The sequence below is a fragment of the Periplaneta americana genome, chromosome 7 (assembly GCF_040183065.1).
Source record: "Periplaneta americana isolate PAMFEO1 chromosome 7, P.americana_PAMFEO1_priV1, whole genome shotgun sequence".
NCBI classification, from domain to species: Eukaryota; Metazoa; Arthropoda; class Insecta; order Blattodea; family Blattidae; genus Periplaneta; species Periplaneta americana.
Genome location: NC_091123.1, coordinates 173,448,609 through 173,469,480, shown reverse-complemented (window position 1 = coordinate 173,469,480; position 20,872 = coordinate 173,448,609). Strand labels below are relative to the sequence as shown.

The 20,872-nt window shown below is 35.6% G+C and overlaps 1 protein-coding gene across 1 annotated transcript; it reads right to left on the bottom strand.

Moving 5' to 3' along the window:
• Positions 1-415: 415 nt before the first annotated feature.
• LOC138702754 (uncharacterized) lies at positions 416-20,644 on the bottom strand. Its single transcript, XM_069830052.1, has 5 exons — positions 20,466-20,644; positions 13,264-13,318; positions 8,666-8,730; positions 3,947-4,013; positions 416-1,245 (listed from the first exon to the last, which is right to left on the bottom strand). Exons 1-5 carry the CDS (start codon positions 20,625-20,627, stop codon positions 512-514), a joined length of 1,083 nt encoding a protein of 360 aa, XP_069686153.1. The 5' UTR covers positions 20,628-20,644; the 3' UTR covers positions 416-511.
• Between the last annotated feature and the right edge of the window lie 228 nt (positions 20,645-20,872).

The window sequence follows — 20,872 nt, the reverse complement described above, 5'->3', positions numbered from 1 at the left end:
CTCTCCGTTATCCTGGACTTTCTTAATGGCATACTCAAGAGCAAAGTTAAAAAGTAAAGGTGATAGTGCATCTCCTTGCTTTTGCCCACAGTGAATTGGAAATGTATCTGACAGAAACTGACCTATACGGACTCTGCTGTAATAATAATAATAATAATAATAATAATAATAATAATAATAATAATAATAATAATAATAATAATAATAATAATAATGTCTCAGAGATTTGTTAAAAATTATGACGGAGAAGTGAAAAATCCCTTGTCTGTATCAGGGTTAAAAATTTACTCCTTCAGCATCACACATTCGTATAGCTGTTGTATACAAATATAAAATTCTACTTTATTATCAATGAATATATAAATTTTTCAAATAAGAAACAGAAATGAAATACTAAAAAAAATAATTTATTTCCAATTAACACATAAAAACGACCGATATTTGTATTTATTAGAACTGTTACAACGAGCAATTTAACAAAGACACAGTTTATTTTCTCCCCTGTTGCTTATCAAAGGACCCCAGCACGATATCTTGCCGGAGGCAGCCACTGATCCCTGAGGTTGGTCGCAGCTGGAGTCGTCTTCAGCCTATACGACAAGCGGTTTTCCAGCTCTTCTTCACGTAACCATCGCCTTTTCTTCACTTTATCTAACGGACGTCTGAGTGCAAGAAGTCGTTTCCACATTCCAGTCCATGTCTTGACAATGGTCTTCCCCATCAGGTTAGGTGGGAGGGAATTCTTCTTAGAAGAGGAGTCCACCTTGCATCTCTTGCTGTAGATCTCGTTTGTGATGGAAGATCTGCGGACGACGTTCTGTTGTTTCAGAAATGTGTTCTCCTGTCGCAATGCATTGGCGGGATCTTTCTTGTACTTCAGCTCTAATTCGTCGTATTTTGCTTCAGTTTCTGTCATTTTTTGCACGTTTGTTTCATCTCGAAGCACTGATCGAGGACCACTGCTGAGTTCTGATCCCAGTGTACCCATTGCATGAGCGAATGGAGAGTATTCTAGCTTCTCATTGTCAGTCTTCAGCATTTTGCCATTTTCATTCCTAGATTCTCTGATTATTCTCCCTTGCACAGGTTGTTGTAACTCTTCCTGTTCTCCAAGAATCTGTTCCAGATTTTCTGTTCGCAGAATCTGCTCCGAGTCGCCTATTTGCTGATCTTCGGGCTCTGGTTCTTCTTTGAACAGAAACTGGATGCAGGGTGTTCCCAGATTTATATTCAGCCGTAACTGTCCTACGACAATAACAAATTATTTATACATCTTGATTACACAACTTTTAAAACTGTATCACTTCGGAATATGTATGGTAAGACTTTCCTGTGTTAAATTTCAACGCACCTCGACCTATCTTCAGAACTGATCGTTGTTGGTCTTGGCGCCACTTGTTCTGTTTCCTGTGAGGGTGTGTTCCTGTGGTATAGTGTATAGTCAAAGAGTGTGTGTGTTTTGAAGTTGAGTTGTGTGTTGAGAGTTTCGTTGGGGTGTGTTTTTGTGTGTCTGTATATTTCATATTGTTCTAGTGTGTTGAGTTTCTGGCTTTTTGGTTGGATGTATTTCCATGTCTGTGTTGATGTCTCTGTGGGTGTGGTTAGCATTTGTGATGTGTTCTGCATATGTGGAGGTGTTTTGTAATTTTGTTATGGCTGTGATGTGTTCTTTGTAACGTGTTTGAAACGATCTGCTTGTCTGTCCTATGTAGAAGTTGTTGCAGGTGTTACATTTGAGTTTGTATACGCCTGTGTGGTTGTATTTGTTTGTTTGTGTTGTTTGTGTGTTGAGATGTTTTTGTAGAGTGTTATTTGTTCTGTATGCGATGTTGTAATTTAATTTATTGAATGAGGTTGCAATTTTGTTTGTGTTTTTGTTTTCGTATGAAATACATCACAGCAATAACAAAATTACAAAACATCTCCACATATGCAGAACACATCACAAATGCTAACTACACCCACAGAGACATCAACACAGACATGGAAATACTGCACATCCAACCAAAAAGCCAGAAACTAAACACACTAGAACAATATGAAATATACAGACACACAAAAACACACCCCAACGAAATTCTCAACACACAACTCAACTTCAAAACACACACACTCTTTGACTCTACACTATACCACAGGAAACAGAACCAGTGGCGTCAAGATCAACAACGACCAGTTCTGAAGATGACCCATAAATAGGTCGAAACATGTAAACGAGGTACGTTGAAATTTAACACAGGAAAGTCTTACCATACATATTCCGAAATTATTTATATTGGCGTAGACTACTCCTTCGGAATCATGACAGGTAGTTTTGGTGGAAACATCTCTACGAATTAATTGAATGCTCCAAAGTCTATTTGGTTCCTTGGAGTGGTGTTTGTAATATTTGAGTAGTTCTGCGAGAAGATTAGATTAATAAGATTCTGAGAAAGTTCCTAATTAACTTTATCTTTTGCGATTATACAGGGACATCATTTTTTTTTACTTCAATTTTTATTGTACCTGAGTTTTTTAATGTACTTCCCTCTCACCCCTTCTACTAATGAAGTTCAACCGTCCTCCACACAGGTCCAAGACCGCATATACAGTCATAGTAGCCTTAGGTCATAGTAAACAGTACGTTCCAAAAATATGTTCGCGTTTTCCAGTGACGAAAGAGCTTTCAATATTGAATCATTTTCGCACAGGTACTGTCGTCCATTTACCTACGTCGCATCCCGGTTTCCCCCACCAGCTTCTATTCGCCTCTCTGTAAAGGCTAGTGGCTGGGCTGTCTTAACTCTTTTCTGAGAACATTAATTTCTGTTAGGAATTGGATGTCTACGTAATATTATACCCATACAATTGTTTAAAATAACTTAAATAAAAGGGCTTCGTTAAGTAATTAACTGTCACATGATTTCCTCCCTTTCTACGACCCTGCGACATAACCACTTGGACGGACAGTAGATAGCATGTCTGAGTAATTTTATCTTTTCGGATCGGGCAGAAGTGAAGATTGAATTTACAGTACGTAAGGTAATCTTTTATAGAGTAGATACAGAATTATTTCAACATGAGTTATTAATACGAAGTACGAACCTGGTAATTGGAATTACGTACAATAGTCTATAGTGCGATAATATGCACATTAGAACTGAAGCCTGTATCGAAATGAACGGCTAATGTGCTAATGTGCTGTAGACAGTATAATATACACTGCATAATGAATACGTCCGCATGGACAGCTCAGTTCGTGAGTAAAAACACTTATTGTTAATACTGTACAGTATTTTGATTAAGCAAAAATCCAATGAAAATTATCAAACTCAAAAGCGTGATATTTCCTAGTTTACGTAAATGGATGAACTACTTTTCTTCCCTCCTATAGCTAGTAAAGTGATTTGTTTGTATTTTACGCCAGTATCATCGAACTCCAGTCGTGGAAGGGGGTAGCAAACAGTGTTTCCGGTTTTCAATCGTTGATCCAAAGGTATAGCCAGGTTAATATAGTAAATGTTAGTAAAATTAAAATGATGTCCCTGTATATGAAAAAAACCTAACTTCACAAGAGAGCGAGCATGAAGGAATTCGGTGTAAATGTAACCATGCAGGAAGACGTCTAGCTGCGCATGTGTATTTTCACCCAACGCCCATTGTCGTCGCAGTCCTATCCAGGAATACACATCACTGCAAAATGTTATCAGTTGTCTATTTCTAGCATAGATCTCGGTTTACGTGCCTGCTTCTAGTGCTCATATTTTTGTGAATTCATCCCGTTAAAACATAAGTCTTACTGTTAGCCCAACAAATAAAGAAACTCAGTAAAGAGTAGAACTACACAAGTTCTCAGACTGTCAGACACGACCCGAATTTGCGCAAATCAAACTTTGCGTCTGCGCACAGGTAAGTTTGTACAAATTTCGTGATCGTGTAAACGGTCCGTAAGGTGTAAGCTACTTACTTATACTTAAACGGCGTTGCAACTCCTCGGCAGCCTGCGCAGTGTTGGACTTCCCTTCCAGATGCAACTAAAGAAAGGAAAAATAATATTAAGAGCTACGAAAGTGGACGCTCAGCAAAATTAGGACTGTGTAAGTTTTGATTATTTAAATTAAAGTTATTTATTCTCATAATATGAAATGATATCTGTTCGAATAATTTCGAGGGAAAAATTGTTCCGGAGCCGGGTATCGAACCCGGGACCTTTGGTTTAACTTACCAACGCTCTACCACTGAGCTACCCGGGAACTCTAACCGACACCGATCCAGCTTTTCCCTCTATATCCACAGACCTCGAAATTATTCAAATCAACTTTACAGGGAGTTACACCTGAAATCTTGATTTGCATAATACACGTCACTGTTCGTTAACAGAAAACCACAATTTAAGTCACACGGAGTTAGTGTGCACTCGAAGTTGGTGGCTTGACGGTTGTCAGCCCACTTTGAGGTCTGTGAATATAGAGGGAAAAGTTGGATCGGTGTCGGTTAGAGTTCCCGGGTAGCTCAGTGGTAGAGCGTTGGTACGTTAACCAAAGATCCCGGGTTCGATACCCGGCTCCGGAACAATTTTTCCCTCGCAATTATTCAAATCAACTTTACAGGGAGTTATACCTGAAATCTTGATTTGATATCTGTTCATTGGAAAATATGAATAACACTCAATTTTATAAAATATTCATTATCTTAATTCAGTGCTTCCAAAACTCCCGACTCCCGAACCCCTTTCAAAAAGATCTGTGTTGAACGAACCAATTGTAAATATCCATAGCCAAGCACATAATTTTTACCTATTATTTTTAAGAAATTTAGTTATTAATTGCAATGAAAAGGTTTGATACCTTTTAAGTTTAAATTAACTCAATGTTACTATGGTTATGGTAGAGACAACATCTTGGTTTCCCTTCTGAGGAACAGCCTAATGTGCGAAATCTACGGAAGAAACTACGAAATCAACAGTTTGAAGAATGGAAAAAACTTAACCACCGTGGTAAAGGTGTTTCGCATTTTTCAGAATGGTCAAAATCAAATTCCTGGATATCAACCTAGAAAGGCCTTTCCACCTCTCAATGGACTAACGCTATAAAAATGAATTGCAATGTCATCGCAGTACGTAGTGTCCCTGGTAGGAGCCAAGAATCCCGTTGCCGCCATTGCAACGAGTATGAAACCCTTCCTCATGTTCTTGGTGTCTGCAGAAAAGGGGAACTGTTGCGGAACAATCGTCATCACTAGGTTAGAAGCCGAATTGCTGAATGTCTTAAGAAGTCTGGAAAGTTTGACATTTATGAAGAAGTACATTGTATTTCATCCACTGGCTCCACCAAACTTGCCGACATCATAGCAATTGATAACAATCAAAAGATTGGCTTCATAATCGATCCCACTATAAGATTTGAGGTGCCGAATTCCAACCACAAGAAGTAGATCTGGAAAAGAAAAGACATTATGAACCCTGCTTTCCTTATCTGGAAGAGAAATACCGCATACCCGTTTATCGTTGGGAAGTAATTGGCTTGCTCTTTGGTGCAAGGGGTACTATATCAAGATTTTGTATCAATTTCTTTCATCGTTTCCATATCCATTAATGTTTTAAGACACTTCTTGTTAATTGTAAATAACCATCTGTACAGCTCTATATATGAAAAATAAATTATTCATGTCAAGGATAGCTGTCCCCCAAAAATAAATTAAATTAAAATAAAATAAAAATAAAATTTAAATTTAAAATAGAATATTGTTGATCTACAATTAATTTAGGTACTGTTACCGCTCGGTACCCCTTTTTCAAGGGCAGCTATCCTTTTTGGATTCTTCTCTCAACTAAAAATTCCATTGAAATATTGAAAATTACGTCAGTACAAGCCGAAATGTTTACACGTATTTCCTATCTTCTGCCTTCCTCTTTGTCTCCTTATATGGTCCATATATCTTAATGTTGTCTGTCATCTAATATCTTCTCCTGCCCCGAACTCTTCTACCGTTCACCATTCCTTCCACTGCATCCTTCAGTAGGCAGTTTCTTCTCAGCCAGTGACCCAACCAATTCCTTTTCCTCTTCCAGATCAGTTTCAGCGTCATTCTTTCTTCACCCACTCTTTCCAACACAGCTTCATTTCTTATTCTGTATGTCCACTTCACACGTTCCATTCTTCTCCATATCCGCATTTCAAATGCTTCTAGTTGCTTCTCTTCACTTTGTCGTATGTCCACGTTTCTGCCCCATACAATGCCACACTCCATACAAAGTACTTCACTAGTCTCTTCCTTAGTTCTTTTTCCAGAGATTCGCAGAAGATGCTCCTTTCCCTATTAAAAGCTTCCTTTGAAATTGCTATCCACCTTTTGACTTTCTGGCAGCAGCTCATGTTACTGCTTACAGTACATCCCAAGTATTTGAAGCTGTCCACTTGCTCTACTGCCTCATTTAGAATTCGAAGGTCACCTTCTTTATTTCTCTTCCTATGACCATGGTCTTCGTCTTATTTGCATTTATCTTCATCCCATACTGCTCACAGCTGTCATTTAACTCCAGTAGCATATCCTTTAGTATCATCTCCTCTTCTGCTAACAACGCCATATCAGCAGCAAATCTGATTAACATTATTCTTCTGCCTCCTACTATCACTCCTCCCATGTTCTGAAAACAGTTATTTACTAAATCCTCCAAGTAGATGTTGAATAGGGTAGGTAATAGAGGACATCCTTGACGTAGGCCTACTCCACTTCCTATTTCACTTCCTTCTGACATTTCTTCTCCTATCCTGACTTTAACTCGTTGTTTCATATAAAGATTACTGAACAGTCTTCTCTCTCTCCAATCCACAGCAATTTTCTTTATGATCCCCATCAGTTTATTCCAATCCACTCCGTCAAAAGCCTTTACTAGGTCCACAAATACACTATTATTATTATTATTATTATTATTATTATTATTATTATTATTATTATTATTATTATTATTATTATACCCTCAAAATCCGCCATTACGGAAATATTTTTGCGGATCCCTTGGATGAACGGTTTGGGAGTGGTTAATGTCTTAATGAACAATGTAGTGAGACACTCGTTAACTTTCGTATCGTATTGCTGGCCCTCCCTTCTCTTTACTGTTTAAAATGTCGAAACATGAGAAATATCAGTGCTGCTCATGGGAGTGACTACTACCGCGGAGGAATCGGAGATTACGAATAAAGCTCTCCACCGGTGATCTCCGATACTACCGTAGGTGGAACAGGGGACATACGGAGGGATGCGGGGGTTCGGAGCGAAGCGACAGTTAGCTCAAGGACGACCGGCGCGTACGGACTGACGTTAGTTGTGAGTGGAATAAAATGGCATCCGTCGCATGGAAATTCTTTAATTTAGTTGAAGGTAATAATAAAGTCGCACACTGTAAGCTTTGTGGGTGAATTTACTCTAAGGGTGGTGGAACTTCGAATTTGTTAGACCATTTGAAGCGATCGCACAATCGCGAACTTGATGAAAACAATTACGCAAAACATTTGATACGATTTATTTTTAAATTGTTTTAGTGCTATTGTTCCCAAAGGCTCACAGTCTAGGAAAGTCTTGAAATTTTTCTAAAACTTAACTTTCGAGGCAATAAAAAACGTATGAAATATTTATAAGACGACTTGAGTTATATTTTGTTGTTTAGACAACTTGAGTTATATTTTACTGTTTGGATTAAAATACTTCTGAATGAAACTAAAGAAACATGTGGTAATAATATAATTACAATTATTCTTAAGTTGATATCCGCTTATATTTTTATTACAGAGAAAGAGTGGAGCGTTTTAGAAGAGGCAGTTCAAATACTGACACCCTTTAACACAATGATCACAATCCTGTCCGGTGAAGAATCTGAATAAATTATGTTGGACAGTAAACTTTAACCCACTGATAGCCCACGTTTCTTTTGTTCCATTCTGAAGCTCCCTTAATATATTTTACGTTAAACTAAACCGATTAGAATAATAATTGACAAACCCTGTTTGCGATTAAACGAGAGTTTCTAGGAGAATTAAAGTATAAATATTTACATTACCTACTGAAAAGCTTTACTTCTGCGTTAGTTTTGCAGTTAGATTGAATGTTATTAATTTGATCAATGACATAAAACTAATACGGCTTTCCACATATACTATGAATTTCAAAACTAGAAAAAAAATCTGTCAGCTAACGTAGCACTTTAAAGCAACACAAAAAAGAGCCGAAGAAAGAGAGAGAGAGATTAACATAAAAGAGAGATTAAACAACAACAAATTACAACTTATTTTAAAAGATACGCGGACGTCAGCGGACTCGAATCACTACCTGATCCGATTAAAGGAATGCTGAGCGGAAAGTGTATGTCTGCGCCGCAGCACATATACAACCTGCGCGGCATCAATCGGAGGTAACCGGAGGTCTCCGATTGAAAGCGCGCAAGCAACCGCTCCGGAGAAAACCTAATCATAAGCAGCACTAAGAAATACTCATGAGTAATTCATTATCTCACACTTATATCTCACTCACCTCTTACAGTGTAACACGAACTTCAGTTCATTTGCCAAATACTGTATTAAATTTACTTACGGTTCATAGAATGATGTATTAGATGACCACACATTTTGTCGGTAGAACATTAAGTTTGTTTTGTATAAAAGCAGGCTGTGTAACAATTGTGAATACTTACACTGTCACGTGTACGATGTAAATGGCGTATCTCCCTCTCGTAACACGACTCCGAGATGCTGATCTCTACAACGGGACACAATAATAACAGTACATTTCTTCTGCTTTACTTTTACAGTACATAGTAGTATTGTTGATCACTGTACAATTAAGTCTCTCCTTGACAGAAAATGAAATTTTGGTTTTTATCATTTTTCGGTAGTTTAATATGTGCAAAATGATAATATGATTTTATTTATTTTAATTATCAGCTTTTAGCCCTATCTTCAGCAAAAAATATTATAGTAATTCTTAACACAAAAAATGTTATCAATGAACATTTTTTTGCCAATCACGCAGTGGAATTTTAAATTTATTTAGCCGATTCTATACATAAAAGTATGTTACAAATGCCCTACTTTTCTTACATTTGTATCTTTTATCACTTCTGAAAAAAGTGCTCCCAAATTAGAGGAATTTAATATTGCACGATATGGAAATTTGACACCATTTTTCTGCACTTTCTTATTTTTGTGACATTGGTGCACTTTTCTCAAAAGGTATTGTATCCAGGAGACTGAAATGAATAAACAATATCAATGTGATGGAATTTTACACAGTAGGTTAAAAAAATTACGATTATTTCTATCTTCAGAAAAAATAAAAAAAATATATTATTTGTAGTAATTCTTAATGCAAAAAATGTTATCAATGAATTTTTTTTTTTGCCAACCACTTAGTGGAATTTCAAATTTATTTAACCGGTTGTATACATAAAGGTATGTTACATATGCCCTATTTTTTTCTACATTTGTTCTTTTATACGAATAACTTCTGAGAAAAATGCACCCAAAATTGAGGGATTTAACATTGTAAGATATATAAGTATATATTAGAAGGGGAGAAAATATATATTAGAAGGGGAGACCCCCTTACAAACTTTCTCTAAAATTACACAAATTAGACGTCAGATTGTAAATCCTGATTGTAGCGGTTGCAATGCACCAGTCTTTCTCAGTGGTCAGCGGACTAGCGGTGGTCCTCGGGTTAAGTGATAGTGGTAAAATAAGTTAATTAATTAATTATGTAAAAGGAAAATAAATAAAATGCCTCATACATTCCACAAGCCTTTAATATTATAGTTACGTCCGTAACGGATAGAGTAGGTACAACAATGTATTTTTATGATCATTGATGATACCTGTTAATTAACTAAACTGAATTTATTTCTTATCAATATAGAATTATATTCAAATTTGCACTTGCAATGTAATGATCATGACAATATTGTTATGTTATCAGACTGGAATTATGTGATAGTACTGTATTGTTGACTGTAATGTACAGACTATAGAGATAGATATGCCCATTATTATTTTCTTTTTTTATTAAATCTTAAGTTGGATGACTGCATATTTATGTTATTTTTTGTGAAGTTTGTGTGTTTTTTTCAATGTGAAAATGTTAATTTGTTTTTGTGACGTAGTTTATGCGAAAATTGGCATTTGACATTTAATTTAAATCTTGTTTATTCTCCATAGAGACCACAGTTCATTTTGATTGATATGACTATTTTGAAATTCATAGTTTTGCAGCCGACACTGTTTTAATTGCTCGGAATGCAATAGCCAGTGCCGAGATGACCGGAATGGCGGTACAATGATTTAATTAAATGGGCCTGGACATTAATAGAAATAAATGTGTAGTTATTAATATCTCCGAAGGAAATTTAAATAATAGAAAACTTGTCATTTTGAAGGTACAGATTGTCATGTATAGGGCCTATCAACTAACGAATGTATTCGATACTTAGGTATCAACTTTGCTGATGTCCCGGATTCAGGCCACAGAATATATTAAACGATTAAAAAAAACTGTAATTGAACCTGTTAGCAACCTCGCCTCTTCTGAATCCTGACCACAAATTGCATATAATTAACTCTTCAATTCGTCCATTTTTGATATATCAATGTCAAAGAACGCTTCTGAAGATCTCTCTCAAATTCTTATATGATACCGATAAAATGATGAAGAAATATTACAACTACTAGAGGACACACCAGATTCCATGGTTTTTTCCGTAGAAAATTTATGAGCTGTATTCATAGACATTTTTAGCGCGGGCTTTCGGTGGATTATCAGCGTTTTTCGTATTCATAAACCAGTGTTAGCGATAGGATATGATTTGAATTCTGTACAAGTAACCAGTGGATAGTCGGGGCTAGCTTAGTACGCTCGTAGTGCGTGCTGCGAAATGTCTATGAATACCACCCTAAGAGTTTAGCAGGAAGAAATATAGGTAATGAGAGCAATAAATGCATACAGGATTTACAAATGACTATTCCAGCCTTCAAAAATCCAAAGGATAACAATTTTAACACTAAATAAATGAGATCTATACTGCGAAATCGTGAATTTGATTCTTGGTGTGCATTACGACATAAAGATAAAGAAATAGTTTTTAATGGAGTACACGCCTATAAATAAATGGATTTGGCAGCATGAAGGACTTTGCGTTTAGGAACGAATAGAAGGAATTAAAATGATATGCAACACTTCTCCAGTGCGAGCTGTGCCTGACAGAAGTCAGGTCAACACCCGTGTCGCAGATGCTACAACGAGATAGAAACACTTGCTCATGTCCTTGGTTCTTGCATGCATGGTGAAGCACTGCGTAATATTAGACATCACGCAATAAGATCTACTATAATTGCAGGAAGTTCAAAAAAACAAAGCTACACTGTCCAAGAAGAAGTCCTGCGGTCTTTCCTCAGAAGAGAGCATAAGAAGAATTGATATTGCCTACAAAGAAGGCAATTAAAAATCATATAGGCCTATACTGGATCCAACAAACCAACCGACAGATGTTAACAAACCAAACAATTATAAACTACAACAAACAAAAATATCGTCACTGTGACTTAAAGTTATTGGCCTTCTAATCGGTGCTAGAGGGACAATCCCTAAATTCTTTGTTAACGTGTGGGAAACACTAGTTTCCTTTTCCCTGCTTTGCTCACCCTTCGTTGATCCTTGCAGCGATGATGAACATGAGCTGTTAGTTCTACTGCCACTGGTACAACCCAATTTATCGTTCTGTTTCCGTTCATTGTAGTTTCATTTTGGACATTTGTCTTTATTAAGAATTTGTCCATGATCAATAATAGCTACATTGCAATCACTAATCACTTAACAAGCACTCACACCCTCGATGACGATCACCACAAAAGCAGTCACTGGAACTGCACGTTGATAACGGTTACTTTTAAATGTCGAAACAAATTTAATTGTTTATGAAAAAAATGTTGAACATTAATAATAACTTGTTAACTGATATTAGGCAAAAATGAAACCGAATATAACGTCAGTTTGAACTGTTAAGGGGAGAGGATGTTATTTTGATGAAAATTATACTCTTTAAAATACTCTGTGATATGTGTGGATCACCATTTTTAAACTTTCTGCATTATGGATTTTTAAATCACTCGCGCACTTTTATTGTTGTTCCCGGTAAATTAACTTACTTACAAATGGCTTTTAAGGAACCCGAAGGTTCATTGCCGCCCTCACATAAGCCCGCCAGCGGTCCCTATCCTGTGCAAGATTAATCCAGTCTCTATCATCATACCCCACCTCCCTCAAATCCATTTTAATATTATCCTCCCATCTACGTCTCGGCCTCCCTAAAGATCTTTTTCCCTCCGGTCTCCCAACTAACACTTTATATGCATTTCTGGATTCGCCCATAATTAAATTTTCAAAAAATTGTTTTTTTTCTTTAAAATACCCTTTGATATGTGTGGAATGCATTGCATAACATTTTGTGGGTATTTGCGCCCTTATCGGATGTTGAGACGTCATTTTTAAACTTCCTGTGCTATGGATTTTTAAATCACACGTCCGCTTTTATCGTTTCCAGTAACTTCATTTTTTTTTTTTTTTTTGCTACATTGCCAGACAAAATGAATATAATTTCTGAACTATTAAACATACATGCATGAAATTTAGAACACAGATTCTTTAGACTATTAGGAAACTTTTCTCTGTGACAGAATTTTGTTAATTGATTTCATTTTAAAAATACGTCCGTTTGTTTGCAAGAAAGGAAATCAGAAAATTGTTACTAAATTTTAATTGTTTATATTACAAACGTAGGGACTAATATCAAAATTCTGTTACAGACAGTTTGTAGAACATGCTTTTGCAAATAATTGCAAAAACTGTTTGAATCTATCTTTAAAAACGATTTAGATATATCGGTTTTAGTACAATCCTGTATTGGGTATATATTTTTTTTTCAAATTTTGGCCCCCAAATAATTTTTTTTTTTTCAAAATATTTTTATTTGGTTGAGTTGCTACAGCTATGAGCTCTCTACATACAAACAATCAATAATTTACACCAAATAGGAAAAAAGTTTAAAAAAATACCATCCTCTCCCCTTAATTCCGTATATTATTAATTCTGTTTGATAATAGTTATGCCCATTTCTGTTCGATCGCATTTGCTAAAATCTATGTTCGCATATTACGTGATATCATTACACTCAACTCTGTGTTAGCTTTTTTTAGACAGCATCCAGAAAATGCTCAAGATCAGTATTTGGAATTTTTCACTTACCAGACTCTTCTCCGAATTCGTCTTCTGTGGCTAACAATTCCTCCTCCGAGTCGCTCTGTAATGCATCAAAGGAACATAATTAATCTGTGGACAAACTTTTCAATGAACAGGTCATAATGGTGAAGTGTGTATTTTGTGGCATAATTATTATTGGACATTTACGAAGACTGTTAACAACGGAAGCATCAGTTAGAGATTCGGACAGTGACCCTAATGTCACCGTTCACATTAAAGAGACGTTAATTGTATCCACTGTGATTATACAGTACATAAATCGTCTCACATTATTCAAATAAGTAGAGACCGGATTCTTACGTAATTACATATTGTATTCCTTTACTTGTAGACTACTGAAAATGAGAAATGTCGGCGGTTTGTGGTTCTGATATGGTTATAGTTGAGTTTCATTTTACATATTCTTAGTAATATTATATATTTTACATAAGGTAGGTGTCCCTGATATGGTCATGCTAAGATTTGAGAATTTTTCTAGCCGCCATTTTGAAAAAAATGTAAACCGCTTTTTTCTTACTCGTTCTCAGTCTAATGGACTTTCTTAAAACAATTTCCTTTCCCCATAAAAATAGCTTTAATTGTCCAAAAAGTCCCAAATTCCAAAAGTCTACCTAGTGGCCATATCAGGAACATGTGCACATGATATGGTCACCCTTGTTCCATGTTCTACAAATCGTGATTGTTTTCAGTTTGATAGCGCAGTTGTGTTAAAATTAAATAATTTTGGTGTAAAATGAATAAAAATGACATTTAATAATCTTTTTTATAATTCAAAAGTGTAGTCAAAACAGGTTTTTCCATAAAAAAAATTAAGTTGTTTTTCTTAAAATACAAAATTTTTGCGTAATCCCAACCATAAGGCATGTAAATTTGTCAGGTGAAAAAATGAAAGTAAAATGAACTTGATCTGGCCATGGTGCATTTGATATGGCCATAGTGCATTTGATATGGCCATGTCAGGAGAAGGTAAGCTTTCACGAAAATCGTTTGATTATGAACAACTCGTAAAAGATACGCCATCAACTACAACACCAATCAACAGAACATTAAAAACTGAATGGAGTATGATGGTTTTTATGAGACAAGTCTTTGAAAAACATGCATAAAACAAAGGAGACTTATCAGAGAAAAATAAGAAGAGGTCACATGAAAACTGCAAAACAGGCAACTGACGCCATATTGCTCAACCTGACTGGATGGAAAACGATCAAGTGACATACTAGGATGCCCTTTCATTGGATGCTGCTGCAATTTAGCGGATTTTTTGGTTAACTAACTCACAATAGGGGGGTGGCCATATCAGGAACATGGCCATAACAGGAGCACCCACCTTATTATTTTTATACATATCTAGGCAATTATTAAGTTTTAAATTTTTTTATTAAATTCTTTTTATTTTTCAGAGTAAATTATTGAATTTTTTTAATATATACTTGCACATAAATGTCTTAACGTCCTTGTCCCATTACTCCGATTGGAGGGTCGCTTTTTGTCCTCACTATAGTCCTACTTCATAGATACCCAGATTGCTCGGCGTTATAGGCTTTGACGGTAACAACTTTTGTTAGGTTTACTACTCTGCCATCTAGTTGGTACATAAGGAGTCACGTCATAACTCCCATTTGAATTGCATTAGCGACTGTACTGCCATCTCGTGTTCGTTTACGGCGGACGGGTGGCGATCCTGGCGGTTGTTCTCTTTAAAGTGCAACCGATTTTAACATAGGAATGAGCAATCTATATGTGATCTGGGCTATAGTTCACGATGCTGGTAAAGAGGGAGGGCCCGGAACTGACGTCGTTATGTTTTGTTCACAACTATAGGAAATACTTCAATTTCTAAAACTAGCTTAAGAGAATAGTTCTTCTATAAATAAAAAACAAACATAAAACTAGGGATTCCAACTCTTTGTCTGTAAAACATAGTAGTTCGGAGTGCCTCAACTCTATACATTTGCCCTAATGCTTTCTCAGAATCTGGGATGGTCAGGTGCGCCGGTCATTTAACTATGTTATAAATTGAAAGTAGGCTATTAATAATAATATGAGAATTGCGCACAAAATATCTGCAATTACGAGAAGGGTGTCACTGTTTACTAGAGTTAAGTAGACTATTAGCGAGGAGTTTGGATCGGGTGTCAGGTAAATCAAAATACCATATGTGTGTCACAGATAAATATTTTTCTAGGAAATCTTAAGGCACAAGAAAAATAGCATAAATAGTGGCTGAGACAAGTTGTATTTGCAAACTATAGATTGAGGTGTAAATGGCAAGTCACTTTCCAGGCTATATCCTCCCACTTTAACTGACCAATTAAATTGTGACGACATTTTTTGTGAATTTAATGCACTAATAAATAGTGATTTTAAATTGCATATTCTATTAATACTACATATTTAATTACATATCTCCCCGATATTTACTACATTTTTATGTGAATATTTCGAACTTTCATATTACATAAAAATCCGGGGCATACTAATAAGTAACCTTGTGTGGAGAATTCATGAATTCATGTCTCAGAGTGTCACACTTTAAGATAGCTACTTTTAGAAGATAAAATAAACTACTTATATCAAAACCCAAGCTTCAGTCATTCATTCATTCATTCATTTTATTCTATAGATCTTACATGAGCAATGAAGCTTTAAGATGTGGAACATGTCAACATTTTACAATATTACAATTACAATTTTTACAAATATTTATAGTTTTACAATTTAGTAATTTTCTACAATTTTTACAATTTTGTACAATTTTTTTTTTTTTTACATTTTGGCGAAATGTAGTGAGATGAGATGAGGTCCGAGGATTCGCAAAAATATTACCCGGCATGTTACCATTCGAATGGTAAAACTGCGAATTATTGTTATCGTGGACTTTGAGAAGCCTGTATCGAGAATGTTCTTACTTTACTGAACTGTCACAATATGACTTACTTTTCGTAAGGGACGAGATCAGTTTGACGATTTTGGGACAGACCAGGATCATTCGAAGACTTCAAGCTGTAGATGATTAGCTTCTCAGTTGGTAGCGATATTATATTAAGTAACCTAAATGCAAATTTGAGCAGCAGGCTACAACGTGTGCATAATGCGTGCGTCCGTTATATTTGTAATATTCGTAAGCATGATCATGTTTCCCCGTCTTTCCAAACTCTGTCTTGGCTAAGGCTAAGCGATCGACGAGCCCTGCATTCTCTTGTTCTTTTATTTCAAATTCTGCGCACCGCTACCCTAATCTATTTGGCTTCTCGTTTTCAAAATTTATCCGCATATCATCAGCTAAGTACGAGATCTCATCATAACAATTTACTCATTATACCCTACCACAAGACATCTTTATATTCATCTTATACAGTTTCAGTTGCTAGAAATTGGAATTCGCTACCGAGTGATGTAAGGGGTTGTTGGACAATAACTTCATTTAGGTCAAAATTACATAAATTCTTACTTAACAAATTAACTGCTGATTAATATTTATTACATATAATGAAACTAACATCTGTCCATTCTTATTACTATTATCATTAATTTCTCTAAATAGATTTACAAAACCTCTAATGGCAATTACATTAATATTCTCATTATAGAAATATATTGTAGATTTATATATATATATATATATATATATATATAATTTTTTTCTCCCTGTAACATAGTTCTAGTACTTAAGCTTATATTAAATTAATTTTCATCATTTGACTAGCTATCTCAAATATTAAATTAATTATAATTTATTGAATTAAATTAACTCATAAATTAAGTTACTACTTTATCTTATACGTTCATCTAAATTTAAATAAATATGTAGTCTACTAGTCTTAACTTAACTGAAGAATATTGCTGGAGAACCTTTTAAGTGTAGTGTAAATATTCGTAATTTAAATATGTATTGTATTGATTAAGGCTGGTTGAGTGGAAGAGAAGACCTTATGGCCTTAACTCTGCCAGCGAAAATAAAACATTATTATTATTATTATTATTATTATTATTATTATTATTATTATTATTATTATTATTATTATTATTATTATTGGTCCAGGAAGCTGGGACACAGATTTTCGATATCCAAAATATTGCATTTCGTCGTGTTGTAAATCGCTGAACAGAGGGTCCAAAAATGACACAGACACGCGACTGCTGATCTCAATATCGAATGTTATTACTGGATGGCACTGCAGCCCATGCAGGGACTTTGTCCCTCTTACACTCTACTCTATCCACTGCTCTCAGTTCCCATCTTGTCACCCTAGGATTGTAGGTCATTCAGTCACCTCAGTAGAGCATTTGGAAGCCAGCTTTGCATAATATACGTCACTATTCGTTAACAGAGAACCACAATTCAAATCACACAGAGTTTGTGTGCTCTTAGTGTTGGGACTTTGACATCCTATCAGCCCGCTTGAGGTATGTGTGAAAAATTTAGCCGGTGTCTGGTACGATTCTGGGTAGCTCAGTCGGTAGAGCGTTGGTGCGCTGAGCCAAAGATCTCGGATTCGATACCCGGCTCCGCAACAATTTTTTCCTTGAAATTATTCAAATCAGCTTCACAGGGAGCTATACCTGAAAGCCAGATTTGCAGACTATTTGGAGTTTATAAAATACTATTGGGTCTTCTTAACGGACATCCCCGTTCTCTGTAATATAACTAAATTAAGTTACGGTATTATTATAGGGGGAAAGGAACTGGCCACTCTACTCCATTAACTCCTGGCTTAGTTGCTTCATGAGTGATACCTTATTGGTGCCACCTGTGACACTTTCTTCGGACAGCTGTCTAAAAACAAGAGTTATTTACGTATATAAAGTAACAGAACTAAATGTGAATACTGTAACTAAGTATTTGTTCAAATGTAAACGCTTTATTTGTTGTATTTCCAATAACTTAATAAATGGAATAGGTTTACTTCTGTTATTTTATGTACGTATGAAAATACGTAAATAACATATTTGAGTTATATTAGAAAGAGTGAGTAAATGTTCACTATGAAGAAGACTATGTACCCAATGGTATTTTCTTAACTCCGAACGCTTTGTTCATAGGTTAGACCCACTTTCCTTCTTCCTCCTGGTTTATCGGTGAAAATATTATTAATGCGCCAGGGCTCTTTCAGCGTTCTTACCTTCCGCTTGGCTAACCAAATATAATTGAGACAGGGAAATCAAAAACTCCCTAGCTCAAAGAAACCAAATTTTACAGGAGAGAGAAAAAACTTATTATTTCTCTTACTAACTTTAAATATTATACATTTATCTATTAATACTGCGTAAAATTACATTCTTTATCAATTAAATACTTCAAAACCTACATTTTTACATTATCTTACGCTACAATTTGAAATAAACACTGCTGGAGTTAGTGGTTTTCTGACTTTCACAGTGTATGAATGAAGAAAAGTGAATAAATATGAGCCATGTGAAGGAAAAAAGATAAGAATATCATTATTCCCTTATGAAACATTGGAATATAAGAGAAAATGGAAGTTTATTATTAAGATTAACATTGCTACATTTTTTTTAATTTCAAATATATGAGACAGAAAATCACAAATTACCGTCAAGCACATCAAAATACACAAATAAAACCACAAACAATATTAAAATGTTAACACAGTCTCATTCATGTTACAGATTCTGTTTTTTTCTCTCACTCTCATGTTCTTCCTGTGCATCTAGATTCTAGATTATTACTGTCCGCAAACAGAGTTTGGTAGGCCTAATTCATACTACTTTCCTCAGAAATGAACTGCATTAAATTTTGCAAGTTCTTTTGCTTTCTTCTTTCAATGGCAATGCTGAATTGTACTTTAGTTGACTGGGGAATGATGCATCTGTATTGGGTTTCTGGAAGATAATCGACTCGATATTGTGCCTTTAATAGTCTTACTTACATGGATTTCATAGATTTTTGTGTCATTCTGAATACCGTATCGTATCACTTTACTCAGATGGGTGAGCAATAGTGTTGCCACCTACCGGGAAATTAAGCTAGGAATGCAAAAACTCTGTTATTCCATGGAGTAAGTGGAGTTCTGACTTCCACGAGTTTTAAAACAGCCCCCAGAATGCAGATGAAAGTCGACATTAGTGTATTCTTGCCTTCCACGCATGCGGGACAAACTAAAAAGCATCATCCAGACCATAACTCAATTTTGTCAAAAATTGGAGTTAGTGGGTTTTTGATCTCCCTGTCTCAATTATTCATTTTACATAGTTTAAGTAATTCATCAGTGTAATCCGACCGGCTTTTCTCTTTGGGCTTCTCAACAATTTTTTACAGAATGGAGTCGTTAACCCACGCCCAACTTCCAACCTGGTGGACCAGGCTATTTGTAATGAGGGTTATCTGAAATGTTATAAAAGTGAATCTGACGCTTTCCTTAATCGTATCGTAGCCATTGATCAAATATTGATAAGGATATACGACCTCGAAATGCAAAGACAACATCTAGAATCTCAGTGTTCAGAAAATCTTTGCCAGGAATTCAATAGATTCAATTAGGATGGCAGTAGCTTGCGGCGTTAAGTTAAGTTATCATTGTACATCATGTTATGCTACGTGGAAAGACTGTCTACACAGTTTACTATGGCGATTCCCGTAGCATCAAGACGAAAGCGACCTCATTCTTTCAGGGTTTCTCCACTGTCTCTGAAGCATGACAATTCGCGTTGTCATGTGTCGCTAATGGTAAAGAAAGGGGCTTTTGGCAGGTGGAAATGCTAAGAAATGAAATATCCTTCATATCCATTCGACACGAGTCCTTGTGACTTCGATCTGTTAACCAGAATATAAGAACTTCAAGCGACGGATTTTGCGATGTGCAAGAGGTTTTTCGAGCAGTAGAGCGCACAACTGCAAATGTCAATAAGAAGTAGGCCTACTCTGCTGACGGCAAGCAAACACACACAATATATATAATGTTAATATAAAATCAACTAACTCTATTATTTTAATGCATATACACGAAACGAATAAAAAATTTATCTGCTGAAAAAAAAATTGAAAAAAAAAATTATGTGTTGGCCTAAATCATGTTTTGTGAAAAGTATTGAAACCAACCTTTACTGAATTTAACTTGTGAAAGAGTGTAAATCCTCCATTGTATAATATACAATTAGACCTATCATTAATTATCAAGTAATAGATAGCTGAAGTGTGATATTATTTTAGATTATGCACCTACCGCATGGACCTCAAGAAACCTGTCTGTGATGGGCACTGGCAGAGCCAACAGTATCACCAAAATAAGTATTGTGATGATTTCTAGCAAGAATGGTGGCAGAGGTTGGATCGTCAGAAGGATGGACTGCGTACTGATGAAAACTTTAGACGTCAGGAAGAGCATATCCACATAAAACTGCAGCGTCCATGTTGTTATGTAGTCACAACAATTACCACGGTCTGTATCAAGGCTTCTATACATTCAATAGGTTATCTCATTTTTCATTAGCCAATCAAATGGCTAATTGGCTGATGACGCGCGAAGAGTCCATGCTCATTGGTCCTTTATTTTCAAATTGATAGTGACACGAGCGTACATTATAAACACAATCGCCTGAAATAAAAACATTACAATGGGTATAAACCAAT